This window comes from Musa acuminata, chromosome BXJ3-1 (genome assembly GCF_036884655.1).
Source record: "Musa acuminata AAA Group cultivar baxijiao chromosome BXJ3-1, Cavendish_Baxijiao_AAA, whole genome shotgun sequence".
Lineage (NCBI taxonomy): Eukaryota > Viridiplantae > Streptophyta > Magnoliopsida > Zingiberales > Musaceae > Musa > Musa acuminata.
The window spans coordinates 15,310,068-15,327,279 of record NC_088349.1 but is presented as its reverse complement, the minus strand read 5'-3'; the positions used below and the strand labels follow the sequence as shown (position 1 = coordinate 15,327,279).

At 35.9% G+C, this 17,212-nt stretch overlaps 1 protein-coding gene across 5 annotated transcripts; it reads left to right on the top strand.

Moving 5' to 3' along the window:
* Nucleotides 1-483: 483 nt before the first annotated feature.
* LOC135629348 (pumilio homolog 24-like) lies at nt 484-13,250 on the top strand. 5 transcript variants are annotated; one of them, XM_065136571.1, is made up of 18 exons: nt 484-656; nt 1,265-1,305; nt 2,907-2,960; nt 4,511-4,572; nt 4,641-4,722; nt 4,931-5,054; nt 5,161-5,244; nt 6,209-6,323; nt 7,807-7,957; nt 8,052-8,264; nt 8,627-8,698; nt 9,623-9,673; nt 9,762-9,812; nt 9,909-10,016; nt 10,096-10,275; nt 10,924-10,998; nt 12,626-12,904; nt 12,972-13,250. In XM_065136571.1, the coding sequence occupies exons 1-18, from the start codon at nt 545-547 to the stop codon at nt 13,110-13,112; spliced, it is 1,995 nt and encodes a 664-aa protein (XP_064992643.1). In that variant the 5' UTR covers nt 484-544; the 3' UTR covers nt 13,113-13,250. The 5 variants fall into 5 exon arrangements, with proteins under 5 accessions (XP_064992643.1, XP_064992646.1, XP_064992644.1 ...); XM_065136570.1 differs by lacking the exons at nt 484-656; nt 1,265-1,305 and adding an exon at nt 1,664-2,379; XM_065136574.1 differs by lacking the exons at nt 484-656; nt 1,265-1,305; nt 12,626-12,904; nt 12,972-13,250 and adding exons at nt 1,659-2,379; nt 10,395-10,428 and having other exon boundaries at nt 10,924-10,977.
* Nucleotides 13,251-17,212: the final 3,962 nt, after the last annotated feature.

Here is a 17,212-nt window from a genome sequence, read left to right as displayed (position 1 = left end):
ACCTAAAATATTATTCGGATGTTATTATATATTATATTTATTTATCAAAAAATTAATATCATCCAATAAATTTTTATAGTTAAAGGGCGAAAAGTTCATAAACAAAATTTTAATTCTATTTACTAAAGGACAAGTTTGAAATTTTATATCTAAAATATTATTCTGATGAGATAGTATATTATATTATATTTATTTATAAAAAAAATTAAGATTTAAAATATCATCCGATAAATTTTTAATATTTGCATCTGATTCACTTAAAAATTAAAAGGTCGAAAACTTTATCATATAAATTTTTTTAATGATATTAACTATCTTATTAGAAAAAAAATAAATTCGACTTTATGTCATCAAAATGTGGTCCTCATCGGTTACCACATTTTGTGTAAAAAAAAAAATAACCGAAAACAACAAAGAAAAGTAAATTACAATTTTACCCTCGAGAAACCCTTAGAAGCCCTTCTTCGCTGCGCCGCCGACTCTCTCTCGTTCGTTCTTTCTTTCTTCCCCCTCAAGGAAGAAGAGCTGAGGGAGGCGGCGTACGATGGTGTCGCTGAAGCTCCAGAAGCGGCTCGCCGCGAGCGTCCTCAAGTGCGGGCTGGGCAAGGTGTGGCTCGACCCCAATGAAGTCAGCGAGATCTCCATGGCCAACTCCCGTAAGAACCTTTCCTCCTCTGATCATTCCTGGCTGTAGCGTAGTGTCTGCCATCGATCCTGCCCTTGTGCTCGAAGGAGCCCCAGAGCTGTATGCTTTTTGTATGAGACGTTGTTTCTGCCCGCGGCTACTTCTCCGCGGGGCATTTGTTAATAGATGCTTATCGGATGGTTTGACTGCTCTGTTAATATCGTGAATTTTATCCCATCTTGAGGTTGAGATTGGGGTATTGATGCTTTTTTTTGTAGTTTTATTGGTATGTTCATACCGTATGCATTCTGCACTCTTCAAGTTTCTAGATTCCCTTTTGAATTAACAATATAAGTTTAATCTTGCGGTTCTTTGTGTCTATCAGACTGTTAATATTGTTTTGCTTACTTAGTACTAGAGGACAAAGGAAACAGTGTGAGAAGATAGTTAATGATTTTGGCCAAAAAGTGTAATACTTTTTTGATCTTAAAGCAACCTGACAGTTGAACATCTTATTGAAGACTGACCTCTATTAGCTGATTGATGCAAGTTCTTTTAGTTTTTGGATATGGTATAATTCTTATTCGAATAAATTTTGTTCATAACCTTTCCTCTTGACCAATGATTTTCATATTACAGGGAAGCGCAAGGGCACAAGAGAAGCTAGGCTTCTGACTAAGGTACTTTGGACGCAAGTTCTCAGGCTAAGAAATATATATATATATATATATATATATATATATATATATATATATATATATATATATATATATCTTGAATCTATTCCAGTCACTTAAATTGGATTGATAGGTGTCTAAATTGATTTTGATACATGATCTATATCAGATTTTGATCTTAGTAATTTTTTATTTTATTAAACTATGTTATAGTAATTTTATTAAATGATGGCAATAGGCTTTGAAAATTGAAAAAAAAAAGACTCTTGTTTTATTGACTCTAATTTTTTGCAGATACTACATATGGTAACCATTTCCGACAAGGACGAGATTAAATTGAGTAAAAATAGTTTTTTATGAAGTGACAAATAATAATAATCCCAAGTGAGGTTTGCAAATAAGTGAGTGTTTGATAATCATCTTTTTATTAATGCCTAGATTATAAATAGAAAAAGAATGACTAATTAGTTGCATGGAGTGATAGTAAGGATGATTTGTTTATCAACTTTTCCAACGTCACCAACAAAACACAAATAAAGCATTTTAGTTTTATATTTTTTCTAAAAAATAGATTTATAAATGAATAGTTTAGATATATTGGAATAAAATTTAGATAGTAAAATAGGGATCATAAATAGTAATAAAATATTATAATCGTTCCCGTAGATATGTGTTTTTGGGCCGGTTTGCTGAATCGACGGGTCGACCCGACCCATTTGTGGATCCCTAAATCGGCCATTCAAAACCCCATCCAAAAACCCTAATGTCGTCCTTCCATAAGTTAATCCGCGTCGGAAGAGCTCTCTCCTTCGATCGCTCATGGCGGTCGTGGGGGAGGTTGGCGGATCCAAGAAGAGGAAGCGTGAGCCCTCAGCGGCGAAGGGAGGGGGGAAGCCCAAGTTGATGCAGCTTAAGAACGCTGCCTCGAAGCTGGAGAAGCTCAAAACGCAAGGCTTCAAGAAGCCGTCCAAGGCGTTCGAGTTAAAATCGGGAAAGCCCACCAAGGCCGGCGATGAGGCCACTGTACAGGCGAAGAAGGAGCCTAAGACCTCAAGGGAGAGGCGCTTGGCTGCCAAGGTTTGCTGCACTGCCATCATCTGCTTGCCTGATTTTGTTTGAGGCTTTTGGGTTTCTTTGTAGTACGGTTAGAAGTTTGCTGAATGATTCATTTTTTTCTCGGTCTTTGTTTTTTATAAGATTGAATCAGATTGAGTAATCTTTGTATTTAATTGATTATTTATTTGATTTAGAGACTATTTTCTTGAACTTTTTGTAAGAGTACTGATGAACGAGATCTTCTCCTATTCCTCAATTCGATTGGCCTTACTGACCCTTCATTTGCTTGGTTCCTTTGGTGTAACAGAAGGCTGGCAGACGAGAAAACTTGTATACTTGCATACTTTAATTTCTGTATGTCGCTCTCTATATTTTTTTAAGATGGAGTGTAATCCCTAAAGGTTAATTGTCGTGGAGAGGATTCTAATCCTCACGGGGAACATGCATTATTAATCTAATATTTAAAATGCTACATTTAGTTTAATTTGCATTTCAACTGTGATGTCTGAGAACGTTCCCAGATTTTTGATACCGTTTGGTTTGTCCAGGAAATGGCAGAAACAAGGAAGAAGAAGAGGAAACCAAATTACAACCTTGAGAAAGTAAGCTTGATTTTAACTGCACAAACATTTTCTCTTCCTTTATTATACTACAGCTTCTGTTGAGTTGCCTAATGATTACATGATTTGTTCGAACAATGTCTTATTTGAATGGTTCTTGGAATCACTTTTTTGGTTGTTGTTGTTTTTCTTGTGTTTGTAGGTGTAAATAGCATAATCAAAACAAATAGTTTGATCCACTTGTTCTGTTTGTGTCATAGTTTCAGCCGGATTTAGTAGCCTCAATTATTTGGTTGAATTTTGTTTACTGTGTCTCGTGGCATGTGCAATGTTAGCAAGGTGATGGTTTAGGGACATGATGCTGTGCCAGGATTTTTGTCGGCATATTAAATCTCTCGTGTGATAGACAAGCACATGTTCTATAATAAGACACGCATTGACGTTTGATTTATGTGTCACAGTTCATTTAGGCTTATGATGTGCTACACAGGTTGAAATTGAGGGTGTAGTTATTTTTGGTATAAGAAGGGATAACATGGAAATGAAGGCAACCAACCATGTTTCCAGAAACTTAGGAATAGGGCAAAAGAAGAAGACCAAGAAGTATGTCAGTGGACACTGTCTTGAAAACCAAGGATTTTCCTTTTATGGAGAAAGGGTTTGCTGAATGAAGTTGGTCTTTGCTGGTTGGTAAGTCCATGCACAACATGTGGTAATTGACATGACAATCCTTGGTGAAAACTTAATGCTAATACACTACTGTACTAATCTCTTGGGAGAGATGAGTAGTGAAAACTTAATGCTAATAAGCTACTGTACTAGTCTCCTGGGAGAGATGAGTAAGGCCAACAAGAATGAACAATATTGATGGCAGCTAAGAACATAGAATGGAGAAGAAAAACCCATGTGTCATTGGTAGCACCAAGGTCTACCGTACCGAAGCGTACCGCCCGAACCGAACGGTATGTACCGGTCCGACAGGTTATTGGTACGCGGTCTGCCTGGTACCGCTATAGTGCTACAGTTCTATACTGTAGCACTGCTACAGTATGAAAAAAAAAATTATTCGGTACATCAGGGTGTACCGCTCGGTACGCCCTGATGTACCGCCCGGTACACCGGTATCATACCGTACCAAGCCGGGTTGAAACGCCGGTACGGTACGGTACACGGAACCTTGGGTAGCACACTTAGGCCGCTAGTTCGCTGGTGCCAAGTTGCTCACCAATGCACATGTATTAGCTCTTAGCTTATAGCAAGCCTCAAGAATTCCAATTCAAGCACCAATCAAATCCTCAAGGCCTGAAAGTGGTAATTTATAGTTGAATAGTGCTCATTTGTCATATTGGTTTGCATTGTCGGTAATCAACATATATGCTTAAGTTTATTGTGTAAAGTAATTTGGTGCAACACCTTTTGTTTTCTCAAACTATAGATTATGGCTTAACAAACCCTTTGATTTCCATATAGTTATTCTCTGATCTTTTTCACCCTTTTGACATACAATATGTATATTTGAGTAATGCTTGAGATTTTTTTCTAAACCTTTTCTAAAGAAACTGCTAATAAGAGTTGAATTTGATGTTTTGCAGGAGCTTGCTTCATTGTGGGAAAAAATGAGATGTTACAACGTTGGCAAACAAGCGAGATCCGAGTAAGTGCTCAACTGTTTTATTGCTCTCCATTATCTCTCTGTTATTTACTGGGACAGTATTTCTTTAGGCTTGTAAGTGAAGCCTTACGTAAGATGAATGGGAAGTTTGTGGAGATTGCAGGCTCTCATGTTGCGGCACGTGTTCTTCAAGTGAGTTTAAGTTCATACTTCTGACATTTTTCTTGTGAACAACTGACTTCTAAATTTTATGTGTTCTCAATGTTAGATTTTGGAAGACTAAACCTCAGGAGTTTTAGATGTTTAAAATTTTATACGACAAAGCATGTGATGGATAGTATGCTTTTTCATTCTATTATTAACTTATTTAGTTCTTTTATGGTGTTTTACTATTTACCAGACGTGTGTCAAATATTGTACACAAGAAGAAAGAGATGCTGTTTTCGAGGCTCTTCGGCCTCATCTTCTTGCTCTTTCACAGAAAAAGTATGCAGTTCATTTAGTAAAGAAACTTTTAGATCATGGTATGTCATATAACTTGTGAACTGGATATGTTTTATGGTAAAGCTTGATTTGAATTATGTGGATCTTTTCCGTTGTTGAATGAGATTTCTTTTGTCTGTTCCTCAGCTAGCAAAAAACAACTAGAATGGTTCATATCCTCTCTACATGGGCATGTGACTTCTCTTCTGCGACATTCAGTTGGATCTGCAGGTTTGTAGGGTATCTAAAATTTAAGCATTCTAGTATATATTGTTATTTGATCATAATTTTGATTATGGAAAATGGACCTGCGGGCTATTCACAATCCAAATTTAATTATACTGTAACTGCATGAGGTGTAATTCAGAGGAATTCTTCTCGAGGTATCTTGCCATAATTTTATTAATTTGAAGTTTATACTTGTGTCTAGTTTAACTACTGATGCCCAAATTTTAGCCTTTGTGATTGCTCTAATTTTATTTTGTCAAAAACAACTCTTCTCCTTTGCCCTCCTTCTGTAGACCCTCTTGTATATCTAGGAATGCTAAGGTTTAAAGACTTAAGACTTGCCAATCCAATGAGTTGAGGTTGCTTAGATTTATAATGAGACTTGATAAAAGCTTTTATGAGTTAGTGTATAGTTTATCATTATTATATGGTCTTGTTATGGACCTTGCCCATTATATTTGAGCTTAACTTGTCTACTTATCGCCATGATTTTCTGCTGTGGTTAACTCGATGTTTTCTTTGGAAAGGCTATTGATGTACATAATTCAGGTTCGGTTTAATTCAACAAGTCCTTTATATAGGAATACATATAACACATGCCATTTTAAACGTAAATTAAGCTAAATTCTCCTTTATAGGTAGATGCAAATTATATGATCATTTGACTGAATTGTTTAGGTTTACAACAATGGCCCCCACCTGCCACCAACACTGGCCCCCCTATGAAATAAAAAATTGCTTGTTCTGTACCTTTTTATTTACTTTGTTCCATCCAAAAAAACCCTCAACAAATGAACAGTCATTTTGAGTGTTACACATCTTTTGATGAGGTTATTGTGCACTTCTTTTTATCGCCAATATGCGTTGGCTTATTTTTTATAAAAGGATTTTTAGAGCTTTTGTATAACTGCTTATATTTTCAATATCTTTTTAACAAAAATTCTTCGTATCTTGTTTCTCCGTGTAGTCATTGACTATGTATTCCATTTGGCCAATGGGTCCCAAAAGCAAATCCTTTTGATGGAGATGTACTCTACAGAGCTTCAATTATTTAAGGACCTGACCTTAACAAATTCAGGCAGGTAATTGGAACATAAGAGATTCTTTGGACTGCACTTGTCTTTGTATTTTCGGGTTATGAATGCATATTCTTTCCTCTTTTGCAATATGGAAATCATCTTTGGTCATACGAATTCTGAATCGTCCTCAATGAGGATGATATATTATGGATAACGGATATGGACAAGAAAACTGTATGCTTGTTTTTTTGCTTGGTTGTATTTTAATATTGCTTTCTTTATTTTTCTTATTCTCCAATGTGGTTCTAACAAAACAGATGAGCATGTTGACTCATTGTTAGGAGATTATACCCGGGGAATTTGTATGAATTGTAATATATTTAGGGCTTATTTTATCTGAAACTTATAGACACCAACTTAATTAGTGGGAAGCAATATAAGGGCAATAAGGGAGAAATGGGAGTATAGTGTCCTAGGGATAGGCATAGAAACTTTTTTGCTTTTTTTTGTTAAATGTTGAACAAACGATATATGCATTATTGATTTTCAGTAGCTAGATACTCTTAAATAAATACTCAATAAAACTAAAGAATAGAACTACTAGCTAAGGAATTAGGAAAAACTACCTGACTTCTCTCGGATTCGGTGTTGAACCATGTGCATAATTACCAAATTAAATCAGAATTCCTTGGACATTTAAACATGGTACAACTTGCATTAGCAATCCAACACGACATGGATAAATCTATATCAAACCTTTGAAAAATAGGAGTTGATATTACAATAAAAATATTGTAATATATAATTTTGCACATGACAAAGGTTAATATTTGTTTATGTTGTTAGAATAGGCGATGCATGATGACAACTATTATCCATAAACAAAATTATGTTTAATGGCATTGTATTTCAAGCATATAGCGAGGGTAAGAACTTCTAAATGGAGCAATATGATTCTACTAGTTTCATATTTCAATAATTTGATGGTTAATACAGAAGGCATGTAAATAGTCTATCTAATCATATATCCATCTCTATGATAGTTAACGAACAAAATACTACCATGAAATATCCTATGAGGCTAAAAGTATCCAATCTTTTCAATAATTATCTGTAAGTTTGGATACGTGGTGGAAGTATGTGACTCCATTTCAACAAGTATTACTTGACAGATTTAAGAAAGCATTTAAGTGATGTGTTTGGTAGCTGCAGACTAAGTCATTAGATCTAGGTGCTGATGTGACCTGGAAAAGGATAGGATTAAGAAGGAATGCTTCCAAAGAGGTTAACCAAATTACCTAACAAAAATCTGATCTTCTAATCAAAATATAATACTTTGAGCCTATTCAGGGCTTCTAAAACAAATTCCAATGGTGAAACATATCATGCAACCTTAAACACCCTAAGGCGATATTTTTTATGCTTTTATATAATATAACGATTATGTTATTTATGTTAGCTGACATGGTGTTATAACACAACAAAGTTTTTTGTTACCATCGACTTTTTATGTTATTTTCTTCTGATGTGCCCCATCTCATATCAGGCTGGTGGATATAATTTCTAAACTTGGACTACAAAAATCATCTGTGTTGCAACACATTATGTCTGTGATTCAGCCACTTTTGGAAAAAGGGATTGTTGATCATTCCATTATACACAAGGCCCTCATAGAGTTTTTCACAATTGCTGATAAGGTGATCTTGGTCATGTTTACCTACTGCATCAATATGTTGTATAATTTTAAGCTTTTTAAAACTTACAGTTTGTGTCTATTTTTTCCATTTGAAGTCCTCTGCTGCAGATGTGATTCAACAATTATTACCTCTTCTTGTGCGAGAGTCAGCTTCTGCAGAGGAGAGTCCTCATTTCTCAGCTCCAGAGATGCAGAAAAAGAGGAAAATTAAAAACAAAAATGTGAAAGAACCACTTCTTGCTTGGATGATTCACACAAGAGATGGTCTAAAGATCTGTATCCTCTGTGTCAAGCATGCAAGCGCAAAGGTGTGTAATAATGTTTGTGTGTTCAATTTTGTCTTCCCTTCAGCCAGTTAGTTGAAGTGCTTATTTACTATATTCAATGCGATTTATGGTGCATGGCCTAATTGATCTCCAGTAATTCTCATGATAACTTGTTGCATCTGTTGCTTTTATTTCTCATAGTCATGCATACTACTTGCCTTCTAATCACTAATTGAAGTGGCTTTTATCAATATGCTGTCATTCTTGATCAGGCATGGAAATCTATGATTTGGTCTTCTAGATTACACAGCATATAATACCACAGGAATCAGCTTAGTTTCTTTATGCTCTAAACTTGAGTATTTCTTTTGTTTGGAATGTTATAACTTGATTCAATTTCACAGGAAAGAAAAAAGGTTATTAAAGGCATAAAGGGTCATGTCAGAAAGCTTTCACTTGATCAACTTGGGAGTCTTGTAAGCACCTTTTTCTCAACCCTCAACATACATAACCTTCTGTATGAACTGTCTAAATTCAGTTAACCGACCAAATCCACTTTTGACAATATGATGTTGCTCTCTAGCATTGCTTTCGTCCATCATATTTCTATTTTCCCTTGTTAACATTATTTTGATCAGACTTGCAATTTTTTTGGCTTTAAATATGTATTCTACAATTTTTCTGTTATCATAATATGTGCCAATGGCATGTCTTTTCATGTTAGCAGCGGTTTCCAGTATGATCTACAGTCAATTTGTACATATTTGATCTGGAAACTTGTGACCTTTTTAGTTTTACAGTGATAGCATGCCTTATCAAATATCAAGAATACTCCACTGCCTTATCTTAAAAATATTGAATAGTGGAGGAATTTGATCAGAAAGATTCTTGTGACCTACCATATTGTGCTGTAATTCACTAATTTTCTGTACTCTTTTAGGGACCATTCGGAAACTCAGGGCTCTTTATATTTGCTTGTTTGAAAACTTTTGGTGTTATTCATGGATTACATTGTTACATAAGATTTAGTGGACTGGCAACTAATAACTTGAGTCTATCCGAGTTACTAGGCAATTAATCTATTGAGTTAGGTTATGACAATTGGTATGGAGTGAATTATGACATATAGGAAATTGCTGTCATGAATGGTGCAAAGGGCTTGCCATTGATGCTCTGTTTGTCTAAAAACCATTTATATATGTTGGACATTGACGAGGAATTATATTTGAGAGCGACATATTATGAAACACTAATGGCTCCACATTGGGAGTTATTGATGGATTAAATCGGTATATAAAATTTGAGGTGTCCTAAGGCTTTATCTGTGATTTTTGAACAGTATATGAATGCAATTATATGGCATAATAACTTTGTACTAATTTGGCAATATTTTATTCCAGTTGCTAGTTTGTGTCCTTTCGGTAGTTGATGATACGAAGCTTGTAACAAAGGTAAGTGATTGCTCGTTTGATATTTGATGTTAAAATTTTGATTTTGACCTTCTGAAATTTGTTGAAAAATTTTTATATCATTTGTCAGATTGTAATACGAGAGCTGCAAACAATGCTGAAGGATCTGGTATTGGATAAGGTAGTTACTTTGTTTTGATCAATAGCTGACATTTTTTGAAGTGTTTCTTGATCCGATTCTTGCAACTAAGAGAAAAGAGATCTCATGAATTACCAGAATGGAAGACGTACAGTACTGCAGCTACTTCATCCACAATGTTCACGCTATTTTGCATCTGAGGATTTGGCTTGTCTAAGTTTATCTGTTCCTTCCCTTTCTGCACAGGCAAACATTATTTCCATCATTATGTAATTCAAGCTAGTAGCAGATGTGCATCATCTGAATCCGTTCACTTCCATCTCAGGTGGAAGAGACAGAGGACCCCATGGAAGTTGGCTTGGAGCAATGCCAAAATGGGGAGTCTCCCATGACAGATAATGAGAACAGTGAAGTTGGTAGGAAGAGTTTGCAGTTAGATACCGGAGGCAAGAAGGATTCATTTCGCAGGAGATGTGAATTGATGGTTGAGAGTGGGCTTGCTGAGGTAACACTTAATATTCTGCTTCAGACATGCAATATTCTGGACCATTTTTAGCTTACAATGTTAAATGGTCAAGTGTAACACACATTTTCTTTTTCTTTCTTCTTGTACCATAATATTAGACACAGTTTCAGACAGCAAAATATGAAGTTGGAGGTGGGGATACAGGAGAGTTCTGTCAAGCTTTGGGTCACATTCAATATTCTGGTTGGATTTGGTTTGATTCACCTATTCTTTTTTTTTTACTTTCTGAACTCTTACTGCTGGTAGCAGGTTCCATTCTTTTCTTGATGTGTGACTTTTACTACTGTGCCTTTAATTGACATTCCAGAACTCCTTGTTCAATTCTTTGCGAAATTGCTATCATCGTGCTAGTGTATTTCCTCCCTCTCTCTCTCTCTCTCTCACACACACACACACACACACACACACACGCATGCATGGTTTCCTTGTTTCCTTTTGCTGGTTGAGAGGCTACTCATTAAACTTTAAGCTTTCATTAACTAGAGTGTAAATGCTGTTACTAGATTTTTTACTACTATTTTTAGAGAAACTAAAAGCAACAAAGAACAAAATTGGTTCATTTTATTTTGTGAAATATGCACTTGATGGTTTTAAAAGATTTCATTGTTTCTGGTCATTCTACCGCAGGGACTATTTGAAACTTGTACTGATAACGTTGGTGAGCTACTCCGTTCAAACTTCGGCAAAGAAGTAGTTTATGAGGTATTCTTTTTCTGTCACGTTCTTCTGAGCTGCTGCATTAATATTATTAGTTTCTCATTTCTGTAGAACTCCTGATGCATCCCCTCATTAGCCGATCTTCTATTTGATTTGGTTAAAAACATAATTAACAAAATTGCTATTGAAAGGTGGTGGTCTAATGTACCAAAAATTGGAGACTATTACATATTGCAATAGTTTGAAACTATGTATTTGTCATTGGAAAGTTCCACACATACCTATATAGATAAATATAAGTATAAAAAATATAAATGTGTATATACTCCTTCCCTCTGAAATGCTGAATTATCATTGATGGCCGTCTGTTTGCATATGTGAAAGAAAATTATCATGTAAAATTTCTCACATGTGAACATGGAATGTATGGAAGTTTTCATATTCTAGAAGATATTTTCTACGGTTTTTCAGTGGGAGTATATGAAACTGTGTAAGCAGTATTGCTTTAAAAAAATCATATGACCTGCTTGATATCTATATTATAAATGTAGATTCTCATCCCATCCGATAGTGAATTTGTTTGTATTTTTTTACACATGTTTATTTTTAATTTTAGTCAATATTTCTTTCTTTTATTGATGTGAATTTATGTATCCCCTGGACTATTATTTAAAATTAAGCTTGGGTTGACAAGATTATAATCACTTGATATAACCCATTTCTTCTTCAAGCTTTCATAAGACGATATTGGTACATTTTGATCTTTTCCTGAAGTGACATTCTTAATTACTTCTTGTTTGTTCTCTCTTTGGTTGTTCATCAACTATTTGAAAGGAAGCATGTCTATTATAGTTAACAGTACTCCCGCATGAACTGGAAACCATTTAAAATTTATATAGCTACATAGCAATGGCAGATCCTCGTAAGCTTTTTTATCCCAAAGCTTACGAGAACCTCTAAAATGTCGTTTCAGCAAGTTCTTTCTTAGGCTGGTTTATGTGTCATTGGAGTTTTAACATGCCAATGGCCTTTTGTTCTGGATTACTGTTTCTAGTCTCCAAATATTAGGAAGTACTTTGACTTTCACAATTTATGTTTATAGAACTATGATGGAAAAAAGCAATTAGTTTATTGTGTTATTACTACCAAAGCAATAATTGATCGACCTTGTGATTCTTTAGGTTTTCTCTTAATCGTATTACATTATATCTGAAGGAACAATTATGACAATAATAATAAATTGATATTGGAATTGAAGTCTACAGTTTTTACCCATGAGTTCACGGCTTCCAGACAAGGTATCTATCTCCCTGCTTGTAGGATCAATTCTGTGTACATTGACTTTCCCAAGGTCATACATTAACAAGACTCTCTTGTCTAGATATTGGTCTTCCACAGGAAAGAAGAATAAATGTCCCCAAAGATATCCTGATTCTCGACATGGATGTGTCCTATTTTGTATATGTTGTGAATCCTGTTGTTCATTAGTGGTTCACATGGACATGCCTTGGTCTATTTTCTGGCGTCAGTGCCCTATTAGGCTCTTGAAAAAGAAAATTAATTAAGTGGCTTAAAAAGATCAGTTTGTTCTTTATCATTTAATCTATTACTGAAAAGGACATGATGTCTTGCGACTATATTTTGTTGTCTCATTCTGTTTCCTCGGATGCAGCTAGCTGTTGGTGGAAGTGACGGTATCTTGCAATCTTTTGCTGATAGAATGGATGCCTTGCATAAAGCAATAGCTTCACTGGCAGCCCTGCCCAAGACAAATGAGTCACAAGAGGACCATGTTTTGGAGAACTTCCACTCCAGTAGGCTCATCAGGAAGCTCGTCCTTGATTGCCCTGGTTTCACAGCCACTCTGTGGGAAATGGCTTTGGATGGGAAGTGCGACGTCTGGGCTCAAGGGCACTGGAGGCAAAGAGAAAAGGGCGGCATTCTGGATATGGTACGATTCTTATTGGATTACATTTTTCTACACCCTATCCTCTCGAATGATGTTTTTCATATTACAGGTAAGCGCAGGGGTACAAGAGAAGCCAGGCTTCCGACTAAGGTACTTTGGATGCGTAGGATGCGAGTTCTCAGGCGGTTACTGCGTAAGTACCGTGAGTCGAAGAAGATTGACAAGCACATGTACCATGACATGTACATGAAAGTGAAAGGTAATGTCTTCAAGAACAAGAGGGTGCTGATGGAAAGCATTCATAAATCCAAAGCTGAGAAGGCAAGAGAGAAGACCTTATCCGACCAGTTTGAAGCTAAACGAGCCAAGAGCAAGGCCAGCAGAGAAAGGAAGATTGCCAGGAGAGAGGAACGCCTGGCTCAGGTCTGAAAAATTTATTATCTTGTTTTCCTTTAAATATGGCATGCAGCTTATGGAAGTTCTTTCCCATTTATTCTTCCCTTTCAACTGTTTCTATTGTTAATATTTCATGATTCTTGTCGAACAAATATTTCATGCTCCCTTCTTGCTAAGTAGTTTTTATAATTATCCATATAAACTCCTCGATCATAAAAATATTTTCTTGACACTCATCGCAGACGACACATCTTAACGATTAGTATTTTTCTTATACTTGTGTTAGAATCGATAAAACATCGACTAATTCAGTTGATCAAATCATTTTTTTGTGTTAAAAATGTTGTGATGAAACCTTTTTTTGTTTGGCTTGGATGAAAAAGTTTCTGCAAGTTTTTTTCCTGTCTCAATGATTTTAGTTTGTGGAAGAACATTGTTCTCTTCTCGTGACAGTCAGTTCTGTAATTTCTGCCATTGGTAATTAATGAGAACTGATTACTCGTTCTTATGATTCCTGATTTATCTTGGATCTGTTGACAAACAGGGGCCTGGAGACGGAGCACCTGCTGCGCAGAAACCTGAGTAGGAGATTGTTCCTGTCCACTTTTTCATGAAAGCTCTTGTGGACTTTTCTGTTCATAAACTAACAGTAATAGTATTTTATTGCAGGGTTCCAAAGAAAGCTAAGAAGTAGAGGCACACACCGACATGGCTGTTTCTATTCTGAATCATTACTCGCTCGCAGAATGGAAGCAACAGCAAGCGGATGATTGCTAAAAAAAAAGAAAAAAGAGAAACGTACAAGCTTTTATTTCATTTATTCAGAGTTTGGTAGTTGGATAATCATGTGTGCTACACACCTCACTGATGATGGATGTTACCATATTTTGATCGCCTAGAAACATCGATCACTCTCTTTTTTTTTTTTTTTGATAAGATTGTCGTCTATTGTTAAATAAGAGTCGAGAGATGGTGGCTATGGTCCTTCGAACTGATAAAACTATGTCGATATCTTTGTTAGGGGAGTGATTTTAACCACGTAAAAGTGTTTTCGTGGCATAGATTAGTGTTTTTGTCATCAATATGTTATGCACGCGAGAAGAACCATAATCAAAACCCGTTCTTCTTTTGAGCCCATACGATCAGAGCTAACACCTTCTCTTTAGGTGATCATAGAAGGTTTTATTGACATTGTCATTTACGGTGCAATGGGTCAACTTATAAGACTAGCAATCAAAGATTATAAAATACCAATATTCTCCAACAATATTAGCAAGAGAGAGATCTTGACATTCAATAGCACTTAACAAAAGAAATCCTGTTAACACACATCAATCAACACCTGAAAATTCAGAATAATCTTTGAAATGTTAATCTAAAATTTAGCCTCCAGTAGAGTTGGGGAGAAAAAGTGGATGGCTTGCCTATGGTAATGTTTTTCTTTTTTATTTTTCAAACTCAACCCACTAGTGACACAGGCAGATAAAAGAGGAGCAAAAGGGAATTTCATGTTGTTCCCGATATAAAATAGTTGTTTCTTAAATTGCTAGTTGAATTAGAAAAATAAGATTTCAAGGTAGTTTTTTATTCTGTTCAACAACTGATAAATTTTCTAGAGCGAAGATCTTATTAACCCTGTTGTCCATGACAGATATGCGCAATCATACAAACACATCACAAGAACTACATAGGTACACAACATGTACCACAAAATTGGTGCAGATAAATTCCAACATCAAAACAATAATAATAATACCTAGTTCATAAATAGCAAACCAATAAATAAATCTATTTCAGTTTGCAGAATATATTGGTGACTACTATTTGCAACTAATAAAAATAACAAAAAAGATAAATCAGAAAAATATCTATTATAAGATACATAAGTCCCTCATATAGCTTACTTACTATACCAATTACAGGTACATCTACATAGCTTACTACCACCCCCTTACTACCAATTACAGGTACATCTACATATCTATTATAAGTACCAATTTAACATCCAACTAGAATCTGAGAACCAGTAAAACCATCACTAAACATGAGTAATTAATCAAAAGGAAACAACACCAAATCCTCATTGCTGGACCTTGTTCCAAATCTAATATCTTAATATAAAATCATTAAGATCCAAGAGAGGAACCTGGTTGAACAAATGTCCTGTTTCTCCAATTTCAAGGGGAAATCCTCGAAAAACTCATGCCTTCTGAGGAAATCATAATTACCCAAAATTCTTGATACAAATCACACAAACATCCACATGTTCTATGGAAGAAAGAAAGCAGGAACAATCTGGCAAGCTAAATCATCTAAATTCCTCTCATAAATACTACATATGTAACCAGATCAAAAGCCATGTAGTGAAAGGGACAATTGAGATTTAAGATACTCCGCTTCTTTCAAAAGGTTCATTCCTAGAAACTGGTTTAAACAATTAACTGTTCTGCTTAAATCACCATCAACTACAGAGAGCTGATGGAGTACAAGAAAAAAAGCAAACTACGTGCTGGAGTACTCATGAATCGAATATGCGATAATAGTTTCTGTCTTGTTCTCTCTCAAGCCATATCAAAAACACATTTTTGAGCTAAATTATGGTGATAATTATCAATTTTCAGTTAACGGTGACAAAAATTTCATCGAGGCACAAAAATGCAAGTATCTGAACACCAAAATTTATATATGAAATTAGTTGATAACCCAAAAATCCATATTACTGGAACACAAAAACATGCGAAAAAACAAAATAAAAAGCACCTTTTTGGATTACAGTTAGCAAAATATAAGAAGCAGATATTACGACCGTTAATTAGAAGATCAAAATCGCATTCTTGCATTCACTGCAATACTACACCAAACGATCAAACTCCCTTTACAGTGCAAAAAAGTATCCAAAATAGAGATCCAAAGGAGAGACGACTGGATCTTACCGTTTGGAGAAAGGTCCATCGGACGTGACGGTAATCTTGCTCTTGTCGCGGGTGACAGTGATGGCATTGCCAAGGGCCCCGACCTTGCCGCCGGCCACCTTGATACGCTCCTGGAGGAACTTCTCCAGGGAGGTGATGCCCATGATCTTGTCCTCCACCGGCTTCGCGCAGTCGATGACGAAGGTGGAACCCTTCTTCTTCCCGCCCTTCACAGCCGCTGCCGCGCCACCGCTGCCTCCACAACTCATCGTCCCCTCCGTCCGAGCAAAGCCGCCTCTTCTCTGAATAGGCTTATGGTAAACAAGAGAGAGGCCGAAGTTGGAGAGCGACCCTATTTAAATGCGAGCCGCGGAAAGGAAACCCAAGCATTGTCGTGTTAAGATGTCCCGCGGTTGACGGAGACTAAATGGTTACCCTCTTTTTTTTGTTTTTACTAAAATAAAAAACAAACAATTTAATTGCTTACTAAAATACATGAGTGTAAATTCTTTTAACCCAAAAAAATCTAAAACCTCAACAAATTAAGACTACTAATAATTATTATCTCTTTTCTTAAAGCAAAGAATATTTCTTCCATTTTCTGGGAAACCAAATAGAGATTAAAGCTTGAGATACTTACTACCGCCGTATTGGACTTTTGGCGGGATCCGGAAAATAGTCGGATCGGATACTGGTCAAGCTTTAACGGATCCATTGGGTCACCGGGTCAGAATGCATTCCGGATCTGTTCTAATTCAACCTGAACCAAACCATCTCCCGAGGCTTGAGATGGTTACCATAGTGTGCGACATTGACACCATTATAGCATCACTACCACTCCCTTCTCGCTATTTTTATCATGTCATGTCATCCACAAATAGTTGGAAACTAATTCGATTCTATCAACCACAATTTGCAGAAAGAAAGAGAAAATTTGGTTATGCATTAGCATCGATCAGGGGCAAAAGAAAGAATTGGGTTACCGATTCAGTTTTGCTAGTGCTCCGTCTTCAATTAGACTGAATGATTCATACCTTGCCAG

Bases quoted from the DNA above. Each gene is read 5' to 3' on its own strand.
- LOC135629348 (XM_065136570.1), top strand. From the start codon at position 2,122: ATGGCGGTCGTGGGGGAGGTTGGCGGATCCAAGAAGAGGAAGCGTGAG. The intron at 5,245-6,208 runs GTTTGTAGGGTA...TTCTCCGTGTAG, and splicing joins ACATTCAGTTGGATCTGCAG to TCATTGACTATGTATTCCAT. The intron at 10,999-12,625 runs GTATTCTTTTTC...CCTCGGATGCAG, and splicing joins GCAAAGAAGTAGTTTATGAG to CTAGCTGTTGGTGGAAGTGA.